Genomic DNA, 23,830 nt, shown 5'->3' with positions numbered 1-23,830 from the left:
GAAGATCGATCTTAGGTCAGGATATCATCAACTGAAAGTAAGAGAGCAGGATATAGAGAAGATTGCGTTCAGAACTAGATATGGACACTACGAGTTCTTGGTTATGTCGTTTGGACTAACCAATGCTCCGGCAGCATTCATGGATTTAATGAATAGGGTTTGTAATCCGTTCCTTGATAAATCTGTGATAGTGTTCATCGACGACATTCTGATTTACTCAAAAAGCCAGGAGGAGCATGGCAAACACTTGCGAGAAGTGTTAGAAGTTTTGAAGAAGGAGAAGTTGTATGCTAAGTTCTCCAAATGTGATTTTTGGATTCGTGAAGTCCAATTCTTGGGTCACGTGGTCAACCAGGAAGGGATAATGGTTGATCCAGCAAAGATTGAAGCTGTAATGAAGTGGGAACAACCGAAAAGTCCCACGGAGATCCGAAGCTTTTTAGGATTAGCCGGATATTACCGAAGGTTTATCCAAGGCTTTTCTTCGATTGCTACTCCATTGACAGCTTTGACCCACAAAGGAGCTGCTTATGCTTGGAGTGAGAAGCATAAAGAAGCATTCGAGAAGCTAAAGAAGAAACTATGCGAGGCACCGATACTTTCTCTACCCGATGGAGTTGAAGACTTCGTTGTTTATAGCGATGTGTCTGGGGTTGGATTGGGTTGTGTTTTAACCCAAAGAGAAAAGGTGATAGCATATGCGTCTCGACAACTGAAAGAGCATGAAAAGAACTACCCGACTCATGATTTGGAGTTGGCAGTGGTAGTTTTCGCTCTGAAGATATGGAGGCATTACCTCTATGGCACTAAGTGCAAACTTTTCACTGATCATAAGAGTCTCCAATATCTCTTTAATCAGAAGGAATTGAATACGAGGCAACGACGTTGGCTGGAATTACTCAAGGACTACGACTGCGAGATACTTTACCACCCCGGTAAGGCTAATGTTGTTGCTGATGCTCTCAGTCGGAGAGTCAATCTTGAAAGGAAAAGGCCAAGAGCGTTGAGAATTGAAGTTGTCTCGACCATTGTGGAAAGTATAAAGAAAGCTCAAGAGGAAGCTTCTGAGAAAAATGACCGAAAGGAGGAACGTTTGGGTAAAACGTTGGTGTTTGGTACGAACGGTCATGGACTGAAGGTATTCCAAGATCGTATTTGGGTACCTAAGTCAGGAGGAATTAGAGATCTTCTGATGGAAGAAGCTCACAAGACCATGTATTCGATTCATCCCGGTAGCACTAAAATGTATAGGGACCTGAAACCCTACTACTGGTGGCCGACGATGAAGCTTGATGTTGCAAAGTATGTGGCCGAGTGTGTGACTTGTGCGAGAGTCAAGACACAACATCAGAAACCGTACGGGAGTTTAGAACCTTTACCTGTGCCTATGGGTAAGTGGGAAGACATTGCCATGGATTTGTCACTAAACTGCCCAGAACAAAGAATGGTCACGATATGATTTGGGTGGTCGTTGATCGATTCACTAAGAGTGCGCATTTCATAGCAGCCAATGAGAAATGGTCTATGGAAAAGCTTGTGAATTCTTACATAAAGGAAATTGTGAGGCTTCACGGTGTTCCGTTAACAATTGTGTCGGATCGTGATAGTCGTTTCACCTCGCGATTTTGGAAAAGTCTACAAGAGGAATTGGGTACCAAGTTGTGTTTAAGTACAGCTTACCATCCGCAGACTGATGGTCAGAGCGAACGAACGATACAAACACTTGAAGATATGCTGAGAGCATGTACCTTGGAATTCCTAGGTAATTGGGATGAACATTTACCGTTGGTAGAATTTTCCTATAACAATAGTTTTCACTCGAGCATTAAGATGGCACCTTACCAAGCTTTGTATGGACAAAAGTGTCGTACGCCATCTTGTTGGCTTGAGGCTGGGGAAAAGCAGTTTATGGGACCGGAGATGGTTCATCAGACTGCTGAAAAGTTGAAAATAATTAGGGAAAGAATGTTAGCAGCTCAAGATCGTCAAAAGAGTTATGCTGACAAAAAGCAAAGACCGATGACTTTTGAAGTTGGGGATTCGGTTTTGCTTAAAGTCTCGCCGTGGAAGGGACTTATAAGATTTGGTAAAAGGGGAAAATTAAGTCCAAGGTTTATTGGACCGTTTAAAGTTCTTCAGAGGATTGGGAACCAAGCTTACAAGCTCGAACTACCAGAAGAACTGAATGGAATTCATAACACTTTCCATGTGTGTTATTTGAGGAAGTTCACGGGAGAAGTTCCCGACATGATTCCACTTTCGGAGTTGAGAATTGATGAGAACAAAAGGTTGATTGAAGAACCAGAGGCAATCGTTGACCGAAAGACTAAGAAGTTGCAACGCAAGATGGTCGAGTTAGTTCTTGTCCGATGGAAACACACGAATGGGCCAAACCTCACCTGGGAGACGGAGAGTGACATGATGAGTCGCTATCCGCATTTGTTTGTTGATGTGTGATTCCGGGGACGGAATCATTCTAAGGTGGAGAGAATTGTAACGCCTGTGTTTCTGGGCTTGCCATTTTTAGCAATGTAATAGTCTAGGTTAACCTTTGTAACTCAACTTGAAATAATAAGAATGTATTATTTGTGAATTATGTGAATTATGTGATTTATGTGTTTAGTTTCTTGATTTTTATAATTTAATGAATTAAGAATGAAATAAGCGTCAAAATTAAAGTGTGAGATACGCCCGATATCTTTGCATAAAGTTTTAGTGGTTGAAACAAGGATTCCGGAGATATAAGGAATGCCAAAATCCGAGTTATAACGAAGAAGTTATGACCTGTCGAAGTTTCGAGACAGAACCGGTACGACGCCGAGCGACGTAAAATATGAATTTAAGATAGAGCGATATTTAGCCTTAACAATCTAAATGAAAGTCGTAGATTTTGTTAAACCGAGAGCGTGCATAAAAGGAACGCCCAAATCTGACTTCGTATGAGGAAGTTATGATTTTCTGAAGTTTCGACGTGGCAGTATGCAGCCCGAATACTCGATTTGAGATCGAGCGGTTTTTAGCCGAAACAATCTAAATGAGAATCGAAGATCTCGTTGTTAGTAGCGAAACGATGAAAATTTAGGCGAGAACGGACGTCAGACGAAGAAGTTATGAATTTATAACGAAGTTTTTCTGTCCCGGCCTTCTAAAAATAAATAATAAAAATAAAAGTCAAAATTAGCCAATGGAGTCTAAATGAAAGTTGTAGAGTATGGTCTGACCTTCGCGTGGATATAAAGAACGTCGAAAACGGAGCTCGTATGCGAAAGTTACGCAATTTAGAAAATTGACAAGTCAATTACGCCCCGCGTAATTTGAGTACGCCCCGCGTACTCAGTCGGATGCAACTTGTCTGACCAATACTCGAGTGCCACCAGTCGACGCACGCAGTGACGTCAAAGTACGCCCCGCGTAACCCGAGTACGCCCTGCGTAATGAGTACGCTCTAGGCAGTTCTTAAATGTTTGGAACCAGTCCCGGAACCGGCGGTTCCGGTTCCAGGAGCGGGTAACCCGGTTACATTAATTTTGTTAACTTTTGTCGGTAAAACCACAATTTAGTTCGATTCAAATCAAGTCAATTCTGACCAAAGACGGACAAAACCGGATCAATATATATTCTAAACCGGTCTAAGTAACACACACACACACACACACACACATATATATATATATATATATATATATATATATATATATATATATATATATATATATATATTAACTGGTTTCGGCGGGTACCCAGCGGGTAGCAGTTCCAAAAAAACGAGAACCGGAACCGGAACCGCTTAAGGCGGTTCCATAACTTTAGGAACCGGAACCGGAACCGCTTAAGGCAGTTCCGGTTCCAAAACCGGCAGTTCCGAGGCGGTTCCAGTTCCAAAAGCGGGTACCCAGTTCCGATGCTCATCCCTACTTAAGCATATTGTATATGTTTTTCGGTTTATTCGATTTCAATCTAGTTTGATCCAATTCTGGTTCGAAGAACATCCTAAACGAAACTATCGTATCATGAAATATCATCTTTGAGGAGTCCATTCTTCCTTTTGGGTCCGCGGCTCCATCACTTCCCTACCATTATGTCATCCTTATTTGATTAGTATGATTATGATATCGAAAATTAGATATTGAACTATAACATAAACTAATTTATAAATAATAAGGTTTTTTATTTGATTGTATTATACATATAGATAATTAAATATTGATTTCTAGAATACGTTTATTAAATTTGTCTTAACATCCATTATTAACTTAAACACCATAAAATGAACTAATGTCATTAAATAATATATTTTTTCTGTGATGGTGTTTTACCATTAATAACTAATAAGTTACAAGTCATAATTAAGATATTTATTACATCATTTTTGACATCTTATATTAGCTTTTTCAAACACACGGTAGGATCGATATTCTCAATTTCTCATCCCATTTTCATTACAACTATTCTTAACATAATATTTCTCATGAAAGGTGGGATCTTGGAGGTTTTTCTTGAGAGTGCAAAAGGCATTAGGCACACCAATCTCATTGGTATACTTCATTTTACTCACTAATTTGGATGTTTGATTTGTTGCTAACAATGATGTTTATATATCTTTTACACGCACTAGCTAATATTTGATTTCACATATATGTATAACTTTTAAAGGTAAACCAAAGTACTATGTCATCATCGAATGTGGGATTCAACAGAATAAAAGCAAATCATCAAAGGGCGATCATCACAAAGTTTCTTGGAACGAGAAATTCAACTTTGAGTTGTCAATGTCTGAATATCAGAAGTTGACACATTTAAGATTGAGAATCATGGATAAAGAGTTGTTTGCAAATGATACTGGATTTGTTGGCGAAGCAAAGTAATATCTTATTTATTATATATGCAAATCATTCATTTTTGTCCCATATATATATATATATATATATATATATATATATATATATATATATATATATATATATATATATATATATATATATAAGTTCAATAGAGAACCATAATTATTGGTTCTTCAAGGAACCAAATCTTTTTTTAAATTTTTAGAGCTTATTCGTTATCGACAAAAATATCTGAATTCATATATTAACATTATGAATGTGAAAAATATTTTTCGGATTCATGTTGTGAATTTTCAAAAATTCACATTTTGAATTTGACGTAAAAAAAATCGAATTTTATATCATTGAAAAAAGGATAAAAAGTTATGAATTTCTGTATTTTTAGTTTTTTTTTTCTTGATAAAAAATAAGTTCTAAAAGTTGAAAAAAAGATTGGTTCATTGGTTAATTATGGTTCTCTATTGAACCTCACCCTATATATATATATATATATATATATATATATATATATATATATATATATATATATATATTTATATATATATATATATATATATATATATATTTATATATATATATATATATATATATATTGTTCACTTAAAAAAAATTACTTTCTGAACAAAGTTTTAAGAATTTTGACATATTTGTTCTGAATATATAATTGATCAATTCACCTTTACGTTTTATTGGGAAAAAAGATAAGATTATTTGATCTTGTAATGCTTTTAGAAGTTGAAGATTTGGATCGTGAGAAACATGCAAACAAAACCTTTTTTTGTAAGGGTAAATATAAAATTATGTGATTAATTCTAAGTTTAGTTTTTATGTTACAACTAATTATCATATTAATTATGATTCTTTTAATTTTCATGTTCTCATAATGGTCATTTTGAAAATGCACATCCAACTATCTTTTCAATACTATATACAAATAAATAATTTCTATATATCCCAATTAATGTTTATAAAAATATTTGATTGAGATTGGAATATCTTTTCCAAATTAATCTCTTTTTAGGATTTATCTTGAAGAAATACTTGTTGAAGGAAATGAGAAAGGACTCATAGAAGTGGCACCAAAACCATACAATGTGGTTCTTGATGATGAAACTTACAAAGGGGAAATCAAAATTGGACTTAAGTTCATTCCCAATGTAAGATATTTATACTTCAAGGGGGTTGAATTAATGCATATTAATTATGTGTATCTTCTTGAATTTTACTTTATACTTGGTCAATCAATAAAAGACAACTTAATTTCTATTTTTGTAAGTAGAGAGACGTTTGTTTATATTAATTGAATAAATTTTTATCAAATTGAGTGTTAAATTATGTTACATATTTGACAACATAAAAATGTGTGTTAATTTGTTTCATCTTCTCGTTTGCAGGCAGTCATCAAAGAAGTTGGGAGAGGAATCAATGCAATAGAAAGAGATACTGACGACACGATATGGAATAAATTGGTGGAAATGTGCAAAATTTCATGGTGTAGGCTTTCTATTTATGGCAGAAAACTAAAACCTAGTGAATATAAGCGAATCTAAAAGACTAGCTTTTATATATGTTAGGAAGATAATAATGTTATATTTGCATATCCGTAAGCTTCTTTCATCCTTTTGTGGTTAAAATTACATTATGGTTTTAACTATTTTGCTCCCATTTCATCCCCTTTGGGTAATTTGGTAATTTTTAACTTCTCCATAGTCGAGAAATGTGGCATATTTATTTAAAGCATAATCTTTGTTAAGGGTAATCTTCTTTCTTGAATGTCACCAACAAATGATATTAGGACAACCAAGCTGAAAAAGATAAATATAATAATTGTGACAAGTTTGTTGGAAAATAACAAGTTAAACATTTTAGACAAAACGATAAACCAAATTTCGATAAATTTGCGGAATAAAACTTCTGAATTTTGAAATAAAAAACTAAAGGCAATATTTAACGTGATTCAGTCGACTTTCCTAAATGCCCACCACTGGCCCTTCCATTTCCAAGTCTGGATTTTTCACGTCGTTTCTGAAGACGGAGAAGAAAGAAATGAATGGATGTTCTTTTCCGGGGTTTTGTACGCAACTTAAAGCAAACATTTCAGGTATTTCTCAATGAATCAAAGTAACCAACCTCCGTAGGCAAACGAGAGAGAGAGAGAGAGAGAGAGAGAGAGAGAGAGAGATGGTTTTATTAACCTTTCAAGAACAATTACAATCACTTACAAATGTTGCACCTCACTTGAGCTCTCACAACAAAACAATCTTTCTTGCTTACAAAATACTCCAAAAGATGTGTTCTGAACCTTACAATGATTTACTCTCTTGAAATTTATGCCCAAGAATGTTAATGGAGATGTGTGGCTATTTATAGACAAGAAAGGGAAACCTTAATTCTGATATGTTAGTCTCATCCATAATTAACCTATGAAGAAGATGTCACAATTGTCATCATAGAAAGCCATACAACTTCTTACAAAAATTTCAATGTTGAGGGATGTGTATGACCACATGCCATGTATCATAACACAGTCAACAACTCCCCAAAAGATCCATACCAACACATTCTCAGCTCCAACATTACTTTCTCTCACTAGGAGAGTTTTCTACCACCAAAGAGAACATTCTCTCACCATAAGAGCTTTATGTAACAAAAGAGAGTTTTCTCTTACTAGGAGAGCTTTCTGCCACCAAAGAGAAGTTTATCTTAGGCCACAAGGTGTATAAAGAACCGTACATAGTGGGGTGCTGACTATGACAAAAATCGCACATAATAGGGTGCTGACTTGGACAAGAACCGCACCAGGGAACACCGCACCCTAGGTGCGCTTTAGGTGATGAGTTTCCGTGCGCGGGATAGCTCCCCCCTCCCCCCCCCCCCCCTCTCTCATTAGCCAACATCTAAAAATGGTATTTGTTTTTTTCTTCTTCAGTTTTTATAATATTTAATTAGATTATAATGAGGAAAAATGAAATGTAAACATTTCATGGGTTTTGAAGAATGAGAGGAAAATGAGGTGCCACAAGAAAAATAAAATGTGAAAGATAAGAACACCTTCCGGTCTTTACCAGAAAAGCTTTCTTTTCAAGACTTCAGACCTAGGTTGTTGACTAAAATCATGAACTCTTTATATGATGAGCAAAGTTCAAAACATATAATTCTCATGATTAAACTGATGGATTTTATGCATAAGAACAATCCTATGTGCTCATACAAACCCTAATGCTTGAATCTAGGTTTCTCTATTGTACATGCTTTGAATCCAAGACTTACAAACCTAGATCTATCATATATAATTCAAAATTATCATTAAGAAAACAGATCTAAGTGTTTTACCTCTTTCAAGTAGCTTGAAATCCTTGTTATCTTCTTGATCTTGAGCTTAGAGTCACAATTGTAACTCCTCTAATGGTTCACAACCCCACAAGCAAGAAGGCAATATGAGAGAGGATGAGAGATGCTAAAATCAGCCCTAGGGTTCTCTTGGAATCAAGTGTAGCCGATTTCCATAGCCTAGGGGTCTTATTTATACTGTTGGCTGCTAAGGTTTCAGTCTAAACCCTAATGGACAGCTTAATCACCAAGCAGCCCATAGAACCTTCTAGATTAGGGCCTTTGGACGAAAATATGATGGATCCCCATCATAATTGCGTTCCCCCCTTAGTCCATTAGGTTTCCCAGCCCAAAACTCAACTATCATATATTTGACAGTTTATACCCCTTGATCCAATTAATCTATTTTAGTCACCAAATTAATTTCTAATTAATTTATGACTAATACTAATTAAATAAATATGATTTCTCCTTTAATATATTATTCTTATAATATATTAATAAACCATAATATTCTCTCTCTCTCCTTAAATTACCTTGTCAAGTTGCTTTGGAGAAGGCAACCCAAAAGGACCATGCACAACCGGGTCAAGTACATACCAAATATAGTTACGGGTTTAGACACTAATCCAACAGTCTCCCACTTGGATAAGTCTAGTAACTATATCTCATATATGTCTTCAGAATCCGATCAGCAATCGTAGCTCTTATACTTCTTTGTCAACTCTGATAAACAAATTGTCCTTCAGATAAGGGATCGTATAATCCTCCGTTCTAGATATCATTGTTGGATAAGGTGTCTAAGTCCATAACTATTTATGGTAAATACTTGACCCGACCCGACATGGTCCATTTGGGTTGCATGGCACCATGCAATTGGATAAACTAAATGAGAGAAATAACACATATGGTTTATTAATATATTATAAGTTCTAATATATTAATAATATTATTTAATTAGTTTGATCAATAATTAATTTATAATTAATTAAGTGATCAAAAGATAACTAATTAGATATATGGGTAGATTAAGTAAATCTTCCATATCTTATATAGTGGACTAATATGCTCCATGGATTATCAAGTTCGGTTCCACCCATAAGATGCTCCATGGAGTTAACCCATGGATCAAGAAATGAAGAGTCATGGAACATTAGGGTTTACCTAATGCTACACACTATATAAGCAATGTAACTCTCCCCAAAATCGGTTACACAAAAGAAACAAGAGGGCTTGGCCGATTTTGCATGTGTTAGAGTATTCTCTCAAGTTTATTCTTTGCATTTGGTGTTGTGTGAAGCATTTGAGGCATCACACTTGAGGTGCTAGGCTCATAAGGTTTCAATGAACACTTTGAACAACAAGGTATGTAGTTCTATCTTTTATACAAAGAGAATTGTACCCCATGTATGCTAGATAGGTTCATAACCTTGGAAAAACAACTTTGCATGATTATTATACAAACATAGATCCAAGGTTATTAGGGTTGCATGTACACTTAGGAAGTGTTAGAATGCTCAAATCTCATCAGTGGTATCAGAGCCTAGGCTTGCTTGTTCGATTTTTGTGCAAACTGCTTGAAAAATCGAGTTTTCTGCTTTCTGCCCGTATGAACTCGCCGAGTCCATGGGGGGACTCGACGAGTCCATGACCAAATGCAAGCTACTCATCGAGTCAGTTCATGCACTCGACGAGTAGAGGCTGCAGTTTTCATAATTTCGATTTTTGTTGCTGGAAATGGACTAGAAACATTACCCTAAATTGTTTTGGTACTTGAAAAACATGTTTTAGATGGTGTAATGTTTATGCTAATCCATTTACAATGACAATTATCAAAATTACAAGTTTTTTTAAGTGTAATTTTTTATTCTTGAAAGTGTTTATATTCATTTTCTTATTCTTATGATGTTTAGATGATCATAGGAATTATTTGTAACCTATGTGGTAGATTAATTCATGATCATTATGTGTTTTAATGGAGTCCATAACTTGTCCTCAAGTTATGGAAAACCAAAAGTCACCTTGTTTTTAAAACCATTAAAAGAACACATGGGTTATAAAAATGAAGAGTCTCCATTTTTAATACTCTAATTAACTCATAAGTTACAAGAAATGAAATTTTTTGAAAGTTTACAAAACTTGCCCTCAAGTTTTGGAACAAGTAAAGTCTTGATTAAAACTTCAGTTCCAACCCTTAGAATTTTAAAAGTTAAAATTCAACCCTTATACTTTATAATATTATAAGTCAATAATATATATATATATATATATATATATATATATATATATATATATATATGTATGTATGTATGTATGTATGTATAAGATCAAAGTCGTCTTACCACCAGTACGCCTCATTCACGAAGCCAGTCTATAAGGTCGGTATAAGGTTGTTGCCTGTAAAATGACAACTTAATGGGTGTCCACTCTCACCCACCGCTTGCTTGACTGGTGGAGGGTCGTTAGCCGAACAGGTAGGACAAGGACTTATAAATTCTCATTAAAAGTATAATGATAATTATAAAATAACTAAATGTTTTATTAAATTCCCAATCTTAGTTACTTTAGGAAAAATGTGAATAAGGTGCTAATCCATGAAATTACACTTTACACTTTGTTTAAGTCGTTAGTGGAGCGTCTGTGGTTAACCGGCACATTAACTTGAACTTAACAAGGTAGGTAAAGGGTGAATTAATGTTTATCATAGTATCGATGGAGCGTGTGTGGTTAACCGGCACATCGATTGAGGGGTAATACATTAAGGGTACCAAGTAATTTGCATGGTTACTTCACACCTCGTTTTGTGATCCTCGGCATCCCAGTCACAAAACTTGGAGGGCACACTCGAGATTGAAACATGCCTTTGAAAAGTTCATTGAATCTCAAAAGAATCTAGGAGTTTCTAAGAACCAAATTAAATATTTTTTAATATTTCGTCTTTGGTAGAAATTGGTGAATCGTCATTCACTTACCTTTCAAATATGATATTACTTAGATTACGGCATACCTCTTCTAAGTATAATATATTGTGATTGGGTCCTAGCCTTAATACTACATTTGGGTGTTTTATTAAGGACTATCTCTATTTCTAAACTAAACTTTTCTTCTTTTCAGATGTCTGCAAACACTGCTGCTTCTGGCTCTAATCCTAATGGCTCCTTTTCTCTAATGAACTTGTGTGGGAAAGTCACTTTTGATGGATCCAACTTTAATGAATGGATCAGAAACATCTGAATGATTACCCGCTACGAGGACAAGGAATATGTCCTCAATAAGGAGCTTAAGGAGATTGATGAGACAGTTGCTACTCCTCAAGAGATCGCTGACTTTAGGGCACATGAAAGGGATGCCACCAAGGTGGCATGCATCATGATGGCCACTATGACAGCCGACCTCCAAAAGTCCTACGAGGACTTCTACCCTTTTGAAATGCACCAAGATTTGATGGAAAGATACCATTAAAGTGCAAGACAAGAGAGGTATGAAATCATCTCCTCCATGATAATAACCCGAATGAAGGATGGTGAACCCATCACGGGCCACATGCAGAAAATGCAAAGGTTTGTGGACCGCTTGCTGAAGCTTAATGTGAACTTCTCCGAGGAGCTAGCAATAGATATCATTTTGCACTCCTTACCTTCATTTTATGATCAATTCCACATGACATACCACATGAACAAGGACGAGGTCACTCTCAGCAAACTTCAAGGACTCTTAAAGACCGCGGAAAGTGGTCTTAAGGGTAAGGCGGTTGTGACTACTCGTACTCCTACCAACTCCGCCCCTGTCTTGGCAATTGGGAAAGGACGAGGGAAGAAGAGAAAGAGTTCTTCGAAGGGTACCAAGACTAGGACCCTTGATGGATCTTCTTCAAGTGGAACCAAGAAAGGTTTCATCACTCCTACTTCTGACCTAAAAGAGGCTGAATGCTTCTATTGCCATGAAAAAGCACATTGGAAGCGGAACTGCCCAAAGTACCAGCAAGATGTGAAGGATGGGAAAGTCAAACCCAACCATGCAGGTATTTACACTATCTTATCTAATAACTCACCCCATTCTAACTCATGGGTCCTTAATACCGGTTGTGGTATTCATATTTGTTATGATTTGCAGGGACTAAGAAGAAGTGAGAATGTGGAGCAAGGAAGAATAAACTTGATCATGGGAAACAGGAAAGCTTCACCTGTTACCAAGATTGGAGTTTATACTTTATCGCTAAGTAGTGGGTTTAGTTTAGATTTGAATAAATGTTGTTATTATCCAGAAATGGCAAGAAATATTATTTCCTTTCATGCATTGTATCAACAAGGTTTTACATTTTCATTTGATAATGAAGTTGGTTCGATTAATGCTTTCTTTAATATTATTCTTTATTTTAAAGCATTACCTTGTGATGGTGTGTATGAAACCGTATCTGTGGTTGATAACTTAGGAAATAATGTTTTGTGTATTGATTCTCTTAATAATAATAACTTGGATAAAGCATCATTATGGCATTGTCGTCTTGGACATATAAGCAAGAAACGCATAGGCCAACTCCAAAAGGATGGAGTCTTGGAGTCATTTGACCTAAAGTCAGATGATAGTTGTGAATGATGCTTACTTGGAAAAATGACAAAGTCACCCTTCACAGGTTCTTGTGAGAGGGGTGAAGGTTTGTTGGATCTTGTACACACGGATGTGTGTGGACCATTCAAACATGCCACAAGGGATGCTAATCGTTATTATTTGACTTTTACTGATGATTACAGTAGATATGGATATGTCTAATTAATCAAACATAAGTCAGAGACTTTCGAAAGGTTTAAGGAATTTAAACAGGAAGTTGAGAATCAATTGGGCAGGAACATTAAGATGCTTCGTTCCGATCGAGGTGGTGAGTATCTTAGTTCAGAGTTCCTCGACTATCTTAGGGAATGTGGGATTGTCTCACAATTGACACCTCCCAGGACACCGCAGTTGAATGGTGTGGCTGAGAGGCATAATCAAACCTTGTTGGATATGGTTCGTTCCATGATGAGTCGAGCTTCGCTACCAATCTCATTCTGGGGGTATGCCTTAGAGACTTCCGCCCATATCCTTAATCTAGTCCCTACAAAGAAAGTTGCCAAAACTCCTAACGAGATGTGGACTGGTAAAGTACCCAAACTAGACCACATCAAGATTTGGGGTTGCGAGGCTTTTGTGAGGCGCGAGTCTCATGATAAGCTAGAACCCCGAAGCGAGAGGTGTATTTTCATCGGCTACCCACAAAGATCCTTTGGTTACCTCTTACAGACCTAGTGATAATGTGGTCTTTGTAGCAAGAAGAGGATTCTTGAGAGAGAGAGAGAGAGAGAGAGAGAGAGTTTATAAGCCAAGGAGACAGTGGGAGGCAAATTGACCTTGAAGAACTTCAAGAGTCAAGTGGTGAAAGAACTTCAAACCCTAGCCCTCAACTTGAGGAGGAAACTCATGTTGAGCCAATTGACGAGTTTGTACCTCTGAGGCGTTCCACGAGAGTTAGGAATGCACCTGAGCATTACTATGGTTTCCATATTACTGCGGAAGGTGAGCCACTTATTAGTGATGAGACACTAGTAGGTCTGGATGAACCTAACAGCTACGCGGAAGCCATGGCAGGCCCTGAGTCTGCTAAATGGAAAGAGGATATGGATAGCGAGATACAATCCATGTATGACAATCAAGTTTGGAACTTGGTTGAGAATGTACCAGGTCGTAAGACTGTAGGGTGCAAATGGATCTTCAAGAAGAACACCGACATGGATGGTAATGTATACACTTATAAGGCTCGATTGGTTGCAAAGGGCTTCTCTCAAACTCCTGGAGTGGATTATGATGAGACTTTTTCTCCAGTAGCCAAGATTAAGTCTATTAGGGTTATGTTAGCCATAGCTGCATTTCATGACTATGAAATATGGCAAATGGATGTCAAAACCGCTTTCCTTAATGGAAAGTTGACTGAAGATGTTTACATGAGTCAGCCAGAAGGTTTTGTCAATAACGAGTACCCTAATAGAGTGTGTAAGATTGAGAAATCCATTTATGGATTAAAGCAAGCACCTCACAGATGGAATCTTTGCTTTGATGAGAAAGTCAAGGAATTTGGCTTTTCTAGGAGTGAAGATGAATCTTGTGTGTATGTCAAGGCTATTGGGAGTATAGTTAGCTTTTTGGTATTGTATGTGGATGACATACTACTCATAGGAAATGACATCCCAACTCTGCAGGAAGTTAAGTCCTGGCTTGGGAAGTGTTTCTCTATGAAGGACCTAAGAGAAGCTGCCTATATTCTAGGGATAAGGATTTTGAGAGACTGGAGTAAAAGACTAATTGGACTTAGTCAAAGTACCTACTTGGACAAGGTGTTGAAGAGATTCAGCATGCAGAACTCCAAGAAATGAGAGTTACCCATCCAGAGTAACGCCAGATTGAGTAAGACACAAAGCCCTAGTACTGAGGCTGAGATAGCAGAAATGAGTCGAGTGCCTTATGCTTCGGCGGTAGGCTCAATCATGTATGTTATGACTTGTACTCAACCTGATGTAGCCTTTGCCTTGAGCATGGTTAGCAGGTATCAGGGGAACCCTAGCAAGGCTCACTGGATTGCGGTAAAGAATATCCTCAAGTACCTACGGAGGACTAAGGACTGGGTCCTTACCCTCGGTGGGAGTGATGACTTGAGAGTTGTAGGGTATTGTGATGTTGGCTTCCAGAATGATAGGGATAATTTCCGCTCTCAGTCGGGCTGGGTCTTCACCCTAAACGGAGGAGCAATCACCTGGAAGAGTTCCAAGCAGGAGACAGTGGTTGATTCCACTTGTGAATCAGAGTATATAGCAGCGAGCAAGGCAGCAAAGGAGGCTATATGGCTGAAGAACTTCATTGGAGACCTTGGAGTAGTACCAACTATAAAGGAGCCCATGGAAATTTTCTGTGATAGTGAAAGTGTTGTTACCTTAGCCAAGGAACCAAGGGATCACGAGAGATCCAGACACATCGACAAAAAATATCATTTTATCAAACATCGCATAGAAGAAGGAATCCTCGTGGCAAAGAGGGTATCATCGGATGAGAACCCAGCAGATCCCCTCACGAAGGGACTGAGTAGGGTTAAGCATCTCCAGCATGCTCAGAGCATAGGGCTGAAGGATGATATAAGTTTTAGTAGTTAGATAAATTATGAAATTTGTAAAGTGTAATTGACATTTGATGATGAATAAAAGTTGTGTTTATTTATGGGTAAAGTGTTACTATCTTTTTTCAATAGTTTACTATAATTTCTTTTGCATGTTTTGACTTCCAGAATAGTATGTTGTGGTTTCACATATTATTCAAATTTTCCATAGTAAGTCATATGTTGGAAGTAGATATGAAGTAAGACTGTTATGAAGTTAGTTGTAGGTGTTAGGATATAAGACAACACTTCATGAGTGCTCAGAAGTTCTGAGTATTGGAATCAACCCACGCTCACTGGAATCACTTCATGGAATTTTATCTCGAGTGATCGTGAGACGGTAATATCATATAAGTCTTCAAACCTAGAGATATGATTTGTTGCCTATGAATTGATTATGCATTTATTGTACGAAAACGCATTGGTAACTCAATGTTATAAAACGTGCTTTTGTGTATAATTCAACTAGTAGTAGAAAAAACATATGAGTCGAAGTTTATCTGTTCCTTTTTGTATTAGAAGCTGATATATGGGCCCCTCGATGATTTTGTTTTGACCTATGTACCGGGCCCGGTCAGAACTAAGTTGATGTGTTCAATTAAGTTCTATGTTAAACAAATCGGAAATCGGGAAACAAATTGCTAGACAATAAGTAAGACATTGTTCCATGTAATTGTCCGGCTGATATCTAGAACAGAGGATTATATGATCACTTATCTTAAATGGCGTATCAACATCTTCTCAATTCCAAGAGACCTTGAAAGAGCTACGATTGTCGATCGGTTCCTGAAGTATTGCAGTTATAGTTATTAGACTTATCCAAGTGGGAGACTGTTGGATAAGGTGTCTAAGTCCATAACTATTTCTGGTAAATACTTGACCCGACCCGGCATGGTCCATTTGGGTTGCATGGCACCATGCAATTGGATAAACTAAATGAGAGAAATAACACATATGGTTTATTAATATATTATAAGTTCTAATATATTAATAATATTATTTAATTAGTTTGATCAAGAATTAATTTAGAATTAATTAAGTGATCAAAAGATAACTAATTAGATGTATGGGTAGATTAAGTAAATCTTCCATATCTTATATAGTAGACTAAGATGCTCCATGGATTATCAAGTTGGGTTCCACCCATAAGATGCTCCATGGATGCTCCATAGAGTTAACCCATGGATCAAGAAATGAAGAGTCATGGAACATTAGGGTTTACCTAATGCTACACACTATATAAGTAATGTAACTCTCCCCAAAATCGGTTACACAAAAGAAACAAGAGGGCTTGGCCGATTTTGCATGTGTTAGAGTATTCTCTCAAATTTATTCTTTGCATTTGGTGTTGTGTGAAGCATTTGAGGCATCACACTTGAGGTGCTAGGCTCACAAGGTTTCAAGGAACACTTTCAACAACAAGGTATGTAGTTCTATCTTTTATACAAAGAGAATTGTACCCCATGTATGCTAGATAGGTTCATAACCTTGGAAAAACAACTTTGCATGATTATTAGAAAAAAATAGATCCAAGGTTATTAGGGTTGCATGTACACTTAGGAAGTGTTAGAATGCTCAAATCCCATCAATCATGCTGACAATGCTTATCGTCCAACATTTGTTCCTCGATTTCTGATTTGTTTGACATAGAATTTAGTTGAACACATCAACCTTATTCTGACCGGGCCCGACACATAAGTCAAACCAAATCATCGAGTGGCCAAGATATCACCTTTATTCTCATATAATAAAAGGAACATATTAACTTCGACTCATATGCATCTATTATTCACTAATTGAATCATGCACAACAATGTGTTTTATAACATCAAGTTACTGATGCGTTTACACATCATCAATGCATAACCAACCAGCAAACAACAACCATATCTCTAAGTTTTAAGACTATATGATATTATCGCTTTGCGATCACTTAAGGTAAAACACCACGAAGTAATACCAGCAAATACGAGTTTATTCCCATGCTCAAATCATATTCATAAGCACTCATGAACTTTGCAGCAAACCTTTGATATGCCCAAAACCTTTTAGACAATCTACAAACAATTCATGACACTCTTCATTCATATCTACTTCCAAAATATGAACGATTGTGGACTGTTTGAATAATCCTATCATTCAGGAAGTCAAAACATGCAAAATTGAAACAATAGATAAATAACCAACACAAGATAGTTGCTTTAATCATAAATAACACAAATTTTTTTATTCATCAAATGTTAAGTACAAACTATCTATTACACGTTTCCCATCTAATCCAAACTTATATCAACCTTTAGCCCAATGCTATTAGTGTGCTGCAAGTGTTTGACCCTACCCAGTCCCTTCATAAAGGGATCTGCTGGGTTTTCTTCTGATGATACCCTCTTCACAACGAGGAGTCCCTCTTCTACTCGATGTATGATAAAATGGTATTTTCTATTGATATGTCGAGATCTACCGTGATCTCTCGGTTCCTTGGTCAAGGCAACCGCTCCTTCATTATCACAGAAAATTTCCATCGACTCCTTTATGGATGACATAAATCCAAGGTCTCCAATGAAGTTCTTCAACCATATAGCCTCCTTTGACGATTCGCTAGCCGCAATGTACTCTGATTCGCACGTTGAATCAGCCACGGTCTCCTGCTTGGAACTTTTCCAAGTCATTGCTCCTCCATTTAAGGTAAAGACCCAGCCTGACTGGGATCGGTAATTATCCCGATCCGTCTGAAAACTAGCGTCATTGTACCCTCGTATCCTTAAGTCATCACTCCCACCGAGGACTAGAAACCATTCATTGGTCCTTCGTAGGTACTTAAGAATATTCTTAACTGCAATCCAATGAGCTCTACCAGGGTTCCCTTGATATCTGTTGACCATGCTCAAAGCGAAGGCCACATCAGGGCGAGTACAATTCATAGCGTACATGATAGAGCCTACTGTGGAAGCGTAAGGTACTCGGCTCATATCAGCTATCTCTGCCTCTGTACTCGGGCTCTGAGTCTTACTCAGCTTGGTATTGCTTTGGATTGGCAACTCCCCTTTCCTGGAATTTTCCATACTAAAACGCTTTAGTACCTTATCCAAGTATGTATCCTGACTGAGTCCTATCAGTCTCTTTTCCCTGTTTCTTACTATCCTGATTCCCAGAATATAAGCAGCCTCTCTGAGGTCCTTCATACCGAAATATTTCCCAAGCCAGGACTTGACCTCATGCAAGGTTGGGGCATTGTTTCCTATGAGTAGTATGTCGTCGACATACAATACGAGGAACACTATACTCCCATTGGCTTTGACATATACGCAAGATTCATCTTCGCTTCGCAGAAAGCCAAACTCTTTAACTTTCTCGTCAAAACAAAGATTCCATCTGCGAGACGCTTGTTTCAATCCATAAATGGATTTCTCAAGCTTGCATACTCTATTTGGATGCTTCGCATCGTCAAAACCCTCTGGCTGATTCATGTAAACATCCTCAGCCAACTTTCTATTAAGGAAAGTGGTTTTCACGTCCATTTTCCATATTTCGTAATCATGAAACGCAGCTATTGCAAGCATTACCCTAATAGACTTTATCTTCGCAACTGGTGAGAAGGTCTCATCATAGTCAACTCCGGGAGTTTGAGTAAAGCCCTTCGCAACCAATCGCGCTTTATAAGTATGCACTTTCCCATCCATGTTCGTATTTTTCTTGAAGATCCACTTGCACCCGACTGTCTTACGACCCGATACATTATCAACCAAATTCCAAACTTGGTTGTCATACATGGACTGAATCTCGCTGTCCATCGCCTCTTTCCTTTTAGCAGACTCCGGGCCTGCCATGGCTTCCTTGTAGCTGCTAGGTTCGTCCAAATTTACTAGTGTACTATCACTAATAAATGTATCCCCTTCGGTAGTAATATGAAATCCATACAACTGGGGTGGAACACTAGCCCTAGTGGAACGTCGAAGAGGTAATGACTCGTCAACAGGTTCAACAGGAGTTTCCTCCTCAGGTTGAGTGCCAGTGTTATAGGTTCCTTCATCGCTTTTCTCTTGAATCTCTTCAAGATAAATTTGTCTCCCACTGTCTTCTTGTCTTATCAATTCCCTTTCTCGGAAAACTCCTCTTCTAGCAACGAAGACAACATTGTCACTTGGTCTATAGAAAAGATAGCCAAAAGACTTCTGCGGATAGCCGATGAAATAACACTTCTCACTACGAGGTTCAAGCTTGTCGTGAGTCTCTCATCTTACAAAAACCTCGCAACCCCAAACCTTAATATGTGCCAACGAGGGAGCTTTCCCTGTCCACATCTCGTGAGGAGTCTTGGAAACCTTTTTAGTGGGAACTAAGTTAAGGATATGGGCGACAGTCTCTAAGGCATACCCCCAAAAAGCTATCGGTAACAAAGTCCGACTCATCATAGAACAAATCATGTCCAACAAGGCCCGATTACGTCTCTCAGCCACACCATTCAATTGTGGCGTCCTCGGAGGCGTCAGTTGCGAAACAATTCCGCATTCTTTTAGATAGTCGTGAAACTCAAGACTTAAGTACTCTCCTCCTCGATCTGACTGAAGCATCTTGATTTTCCTACCCAGCTGATTCTCCACTTCATTTTTGAACTCTTTGAACTTTTCAAAGGTTTCCGACTTTTCCTTGATTAAGTAGATATATCCATATCTGCTATAATCATCCGTAAAAGTCACGTAGAAGCGGCAAGCATCCCTTGTGGTAGATCTAAAGGGCCCACACACGTCGGTGTGTATGAGATCCAATAGACCCTCACCCCTTTCACAAGTGTCAGTAAAGGGTGACTTGGTCATCTTCCCAAGTAAACAAGATTCACACTTGTCATTGTCCTTAAGGTCAAATAACTCAAACACTCCATCCTTTTGGAGTTGGGCTATGCGTTTCTTGTTGACATGGCCAAGGCGACAATGCCACAAGCATGATTTGTCTAGACTAGTAGACGAATCAATATTCAAAACATCATTTCCTAAATTATCAACAACCATTACAGATTCATAAATCCCATTACAAGGTAATGCATTGAAGTAAAAGAAACCATTCAAATAAACATTAATAGAACCATTACTATTATCAAAAGAATATTTGAAACCTTGTCTAAACAATCGATGAAATGAAATAATGTTTCTTGCCATATCTGGCGAATAACAACAAATGTTTAAATCTATCCCTAACCCATTACTCAACACTAAAGAATAAACACCGACTTTGGTCACAGGCGACGATCTTCTGTTTCCCATAATCAGGTTCATCTTTCCATGTTCCACTTCCCTACTTCTTTTTAGGCCCTGCATATCAGAACAAATGTGGTAACCACACCCTGTATCAAGAACCCATGAAGTAGCAAATGATGAGTTATTATATTTAATAGAATACATACCTGCAAAGGTGGGCTTAATCTTCCCATCCTGTATGTCTTGCAGATACTGAGGGCATCTCCGTTTCTAGTGGCCCTTTTGGTGGCAGTAGAAGCACTCTGCTTATTTGGGATCAGAGGAGGTGATGTGTGTAAAACGAACTAGTTTTAATCCTACTAACTTAGACACAAAGACAAACACACGAAAGGCAGTGTACCTATCGATTAGCAGTTTAGTTCAGGTAAGTAGGGTATCGAACACAAGGAACGGTAAACAATTAAAATAAATGCTAATATTATCTAAATAAAACAAGTAATAGAAAATGGGTTTTCTCTAGTTTTGCAAGACTAGAAACTTAAACAATTAACTAAAACATAAACTAAGAAACTAAGAGCTAAGCAAATAAAAATCAACTAAATTCAATAATAAAGAGGACTTCTGTTTTGGTTCGACTCATTTGTTCCCATGGATGATTTCAATGTATCAGATTAATTCTTCATTGGCTACCGACTACGATAATTAGGTTCACGTTCGCTATTCCTAATTCTTAGAAAACAAATTAACTCAAGCAATGGCCAGTTGTCTAAATTAACGGGTTTCCTAGATTATTGATTCGGGTTAAGTAAGACTTGTAGTGGTTAACTAAATTGACCCTTCAATTAACCTCTTGCTGATGTTCATCAAACAATCTCACACATTAACTTACCTATCTTCTAGTTAATTCTAGTTTCACATTCGTTATTCCTAGACATACAACTATGTGGTCACAATAAATCATATGAAATTAATAACTAAGAGATGTTCATACAACTTAATTACTGATTTATTAACAGAAGAATAGTTATTGTCAACACATAAGGTTCTTTAACAAGCTTAACTAAACATAATTACCAATTAAAATTAATCCTACTCAAATAATCAATCCATGTTCACAAAATTGTCTACCCTAACAGAATAATAAGTTTTTAGCTCATGATTGCAGTAAACATAAACTCAAAAACGAAATCAAAGTATGTAAACATGATTCAAATCAAAAAGTTACTAAGAATAAACCAAAATTGTCTTGATTCTCTTCACAATTGAATGTAGGGTTGATTCTTCAGTTCCTCACGACCTAGCAGCACTTCCAATCGTTTCTCAGCCTCCTAGGGTTTCTCTCCATCCTAGGGTATCGATCTGAAAGTCCCTTTATATAGATTTTCACAAAACAGAGGCTACTCGGCGAGTCCAGTGACCTACTCGGCGAGTACATCACTTAAAACCCGTGTACGGCAAGTCAGCGCGTCCAGAATCACGAAACTTCTGACCAACTCGGCGAGTAATCGACCCTACTCGCCGAGTACGTTTCGAATCAGCATTTTCTCAAAACACGAAAGTCGTCCGAAATTGTGTCTACTTTTCAGAACATTTTGAATCTCGTCAATCGGAGTTACGGTTCATGAGATATGGCTAAAACACTGACGAGGGGTCAAGCTGTCCAGCAACGTCCTTCTTTCTTCAAAATCCAAGATCCAAGCCTCCAATCGCTAGTTCCGCTTCCTTTTCCATCCGAGCATGTAATTGTTGCTGAAAAATGAAATTATAAACTAATTAAGCACCTTTTGTTCATTAAATGAGATAAAATCAACATAAAGTATTAAGATAATGCATGAATTTTATAACTAAATATGCCCATATCAGGAGGCTTTAGCGGGGCCTGCTTTGGTCCCACTTGAGGATGAACCATCACAGGGCTTCCCCTTTTGGTGGCTCTTACATGGAGCCTTCCTCTTTTTACCCTTTCCTTGACCTATTGCCATCACAGGAGCGGCCACAGTAGAAGAAGATGCAACAGATTTGTCTTTGAGGTTGCTCTCACCAGTCCTCAAAAGTCCTTGGAGCTTGCTCAAGGAGACCTCCTCCTTGTTCATGTGGTAGGTCATCCTAAACTGGTTGTAGTAGGAGGGCAAGGAGTGGAGGATTATGTCGATAGCCAAATCCTCATCAAACTTAACATTAAGTTTGAGAATATGATCAACATACCTCTGCATTTTCTGCAAATAAGAGGTTAGGGATTCTCCACTCCCCATCTTAGCAGTGATCATGTTTGTAATGATCTCATAGCGCTCTTGCCTCGTGCTCTGGTGATAACTGTCCAGCAAATCCTGATGCATTTCATACAGATACATGTCCTTATAGGACTTTTGGAGTTCGAGGTTCATGGTGGCCAGCATGATGCAATGAACTTTCGTAGCATCACGCTCGTGGGCCTCAAAGGCAGCCAACTCTTCAGGAGTAGCAACATCTGGGATGATCTTTTCAAGCTTTTCATCGAGGACATATTCTTTGTCCTCGTAGCGTGTGATCATGCGAATGTTCCTCACCCACTCGTTGAAGTTTGAACCATCAAATGTCACATTTTGACATAGGTTCATCAACGAGAATGACCCAGAAGCATTGTTGTTGTTGTTTGTAGACATCTGAAAAAAGAAAGGAACAAAGTTTGATTAGAAATGAGTCCCTAATTAAACACCCAAATGAGAAATTAGGGATAGGATCCAACAACATTATTTACAACTTAGAAAGGGATGTCGTACTCTAAAACTAAATAATTTGAAGGTAAGTGAATGACGATTCACTAATTCTCACCATGAAAAACGAAAAAGAGATTTAGGTTTTAAATGTATTGAAAACCCCTAGATCTTTGAGATTCATTGAACTTTTCAATGGCATGTTTAAATCTCGATGTGCACTTCAATTTTGCGACTGGGATACTAAGGATCGCAAACAAGTTGTGAATAACCATGCGAATCAACATGGTGCACTCAATGTCTCTATCACCTAATCAAGGTGTCGGTAAACCACACACGCTCCATTGATCTATGAAAAACATCGAGTCACCCTTCACCACCAATGTCATCCCCAAATTAGTGTGCCGGTTAACCACACGCACTCCACCAACGTTTGACAAGGGTACGAAGTGTGATTCCATGGATTAGCATCATTTTTCACATTTTACCCTAAAGTAACTAAGATTGGGAATTTGTAAAACATGTAGTTACTTTGTATCTTACATTATACTTTTAATGAGGAGATGATTGCCCTATCCTACCCGTTCGGCTAACGAC

At 37.6% G+C, this 23,830-nt stretch overlaps 1 protein-coding gene across 1 annotated transcript; it reads left to right on the top strand.

Annotated features, from left to right (window-relative positions):
* The first annotated feature begins 4,468 nt into the window (after nucleotides 1-4,468).
* Nucleotides 4,469-6,391, top strand: LOC145063691 (Calcium-dependent lipid-binding (CaLB domain) family protein). Its single transcript, XM_079011286.1, has 4 exons — nucleotides 4,469-4,535; nucleotides 4,654-4,861; nucleotides 5,863-5,998; nucleotides 6,236-6,391. The coding sequence occupies exons 1-4, from the start codon at nucleotides 4,469-4,471 to the stop codon at nucleotides 6,389-6,391; spliced, it is 567 nt and encodes a 188-aa protein (XP_078867412.1).
* Nucleotides 6,392-23,830: the final 17,439 nt, after the last annotated feature.

This window comes from Lactuca serriola, chromosome 7 (genome assembly GCF_051521515.1).
Source record: "Lactuca serriola cultivar US96UC23 chromosome 7, Lser_US96UC23_V15, whole genome shotgun sequence".
In the NCBI taxonomy this organism is placed as follows: Eukaryota; Viridiplantae; Streptophyta; class Magnoliopsida; order Asterales; family Asteraceae; genus Lactuca; species Lactuca serriola.
Note: the sequence above shows the minus strand (reverse complement) of the source record. Positions and strands in the feature narration are given on the sequence as shown.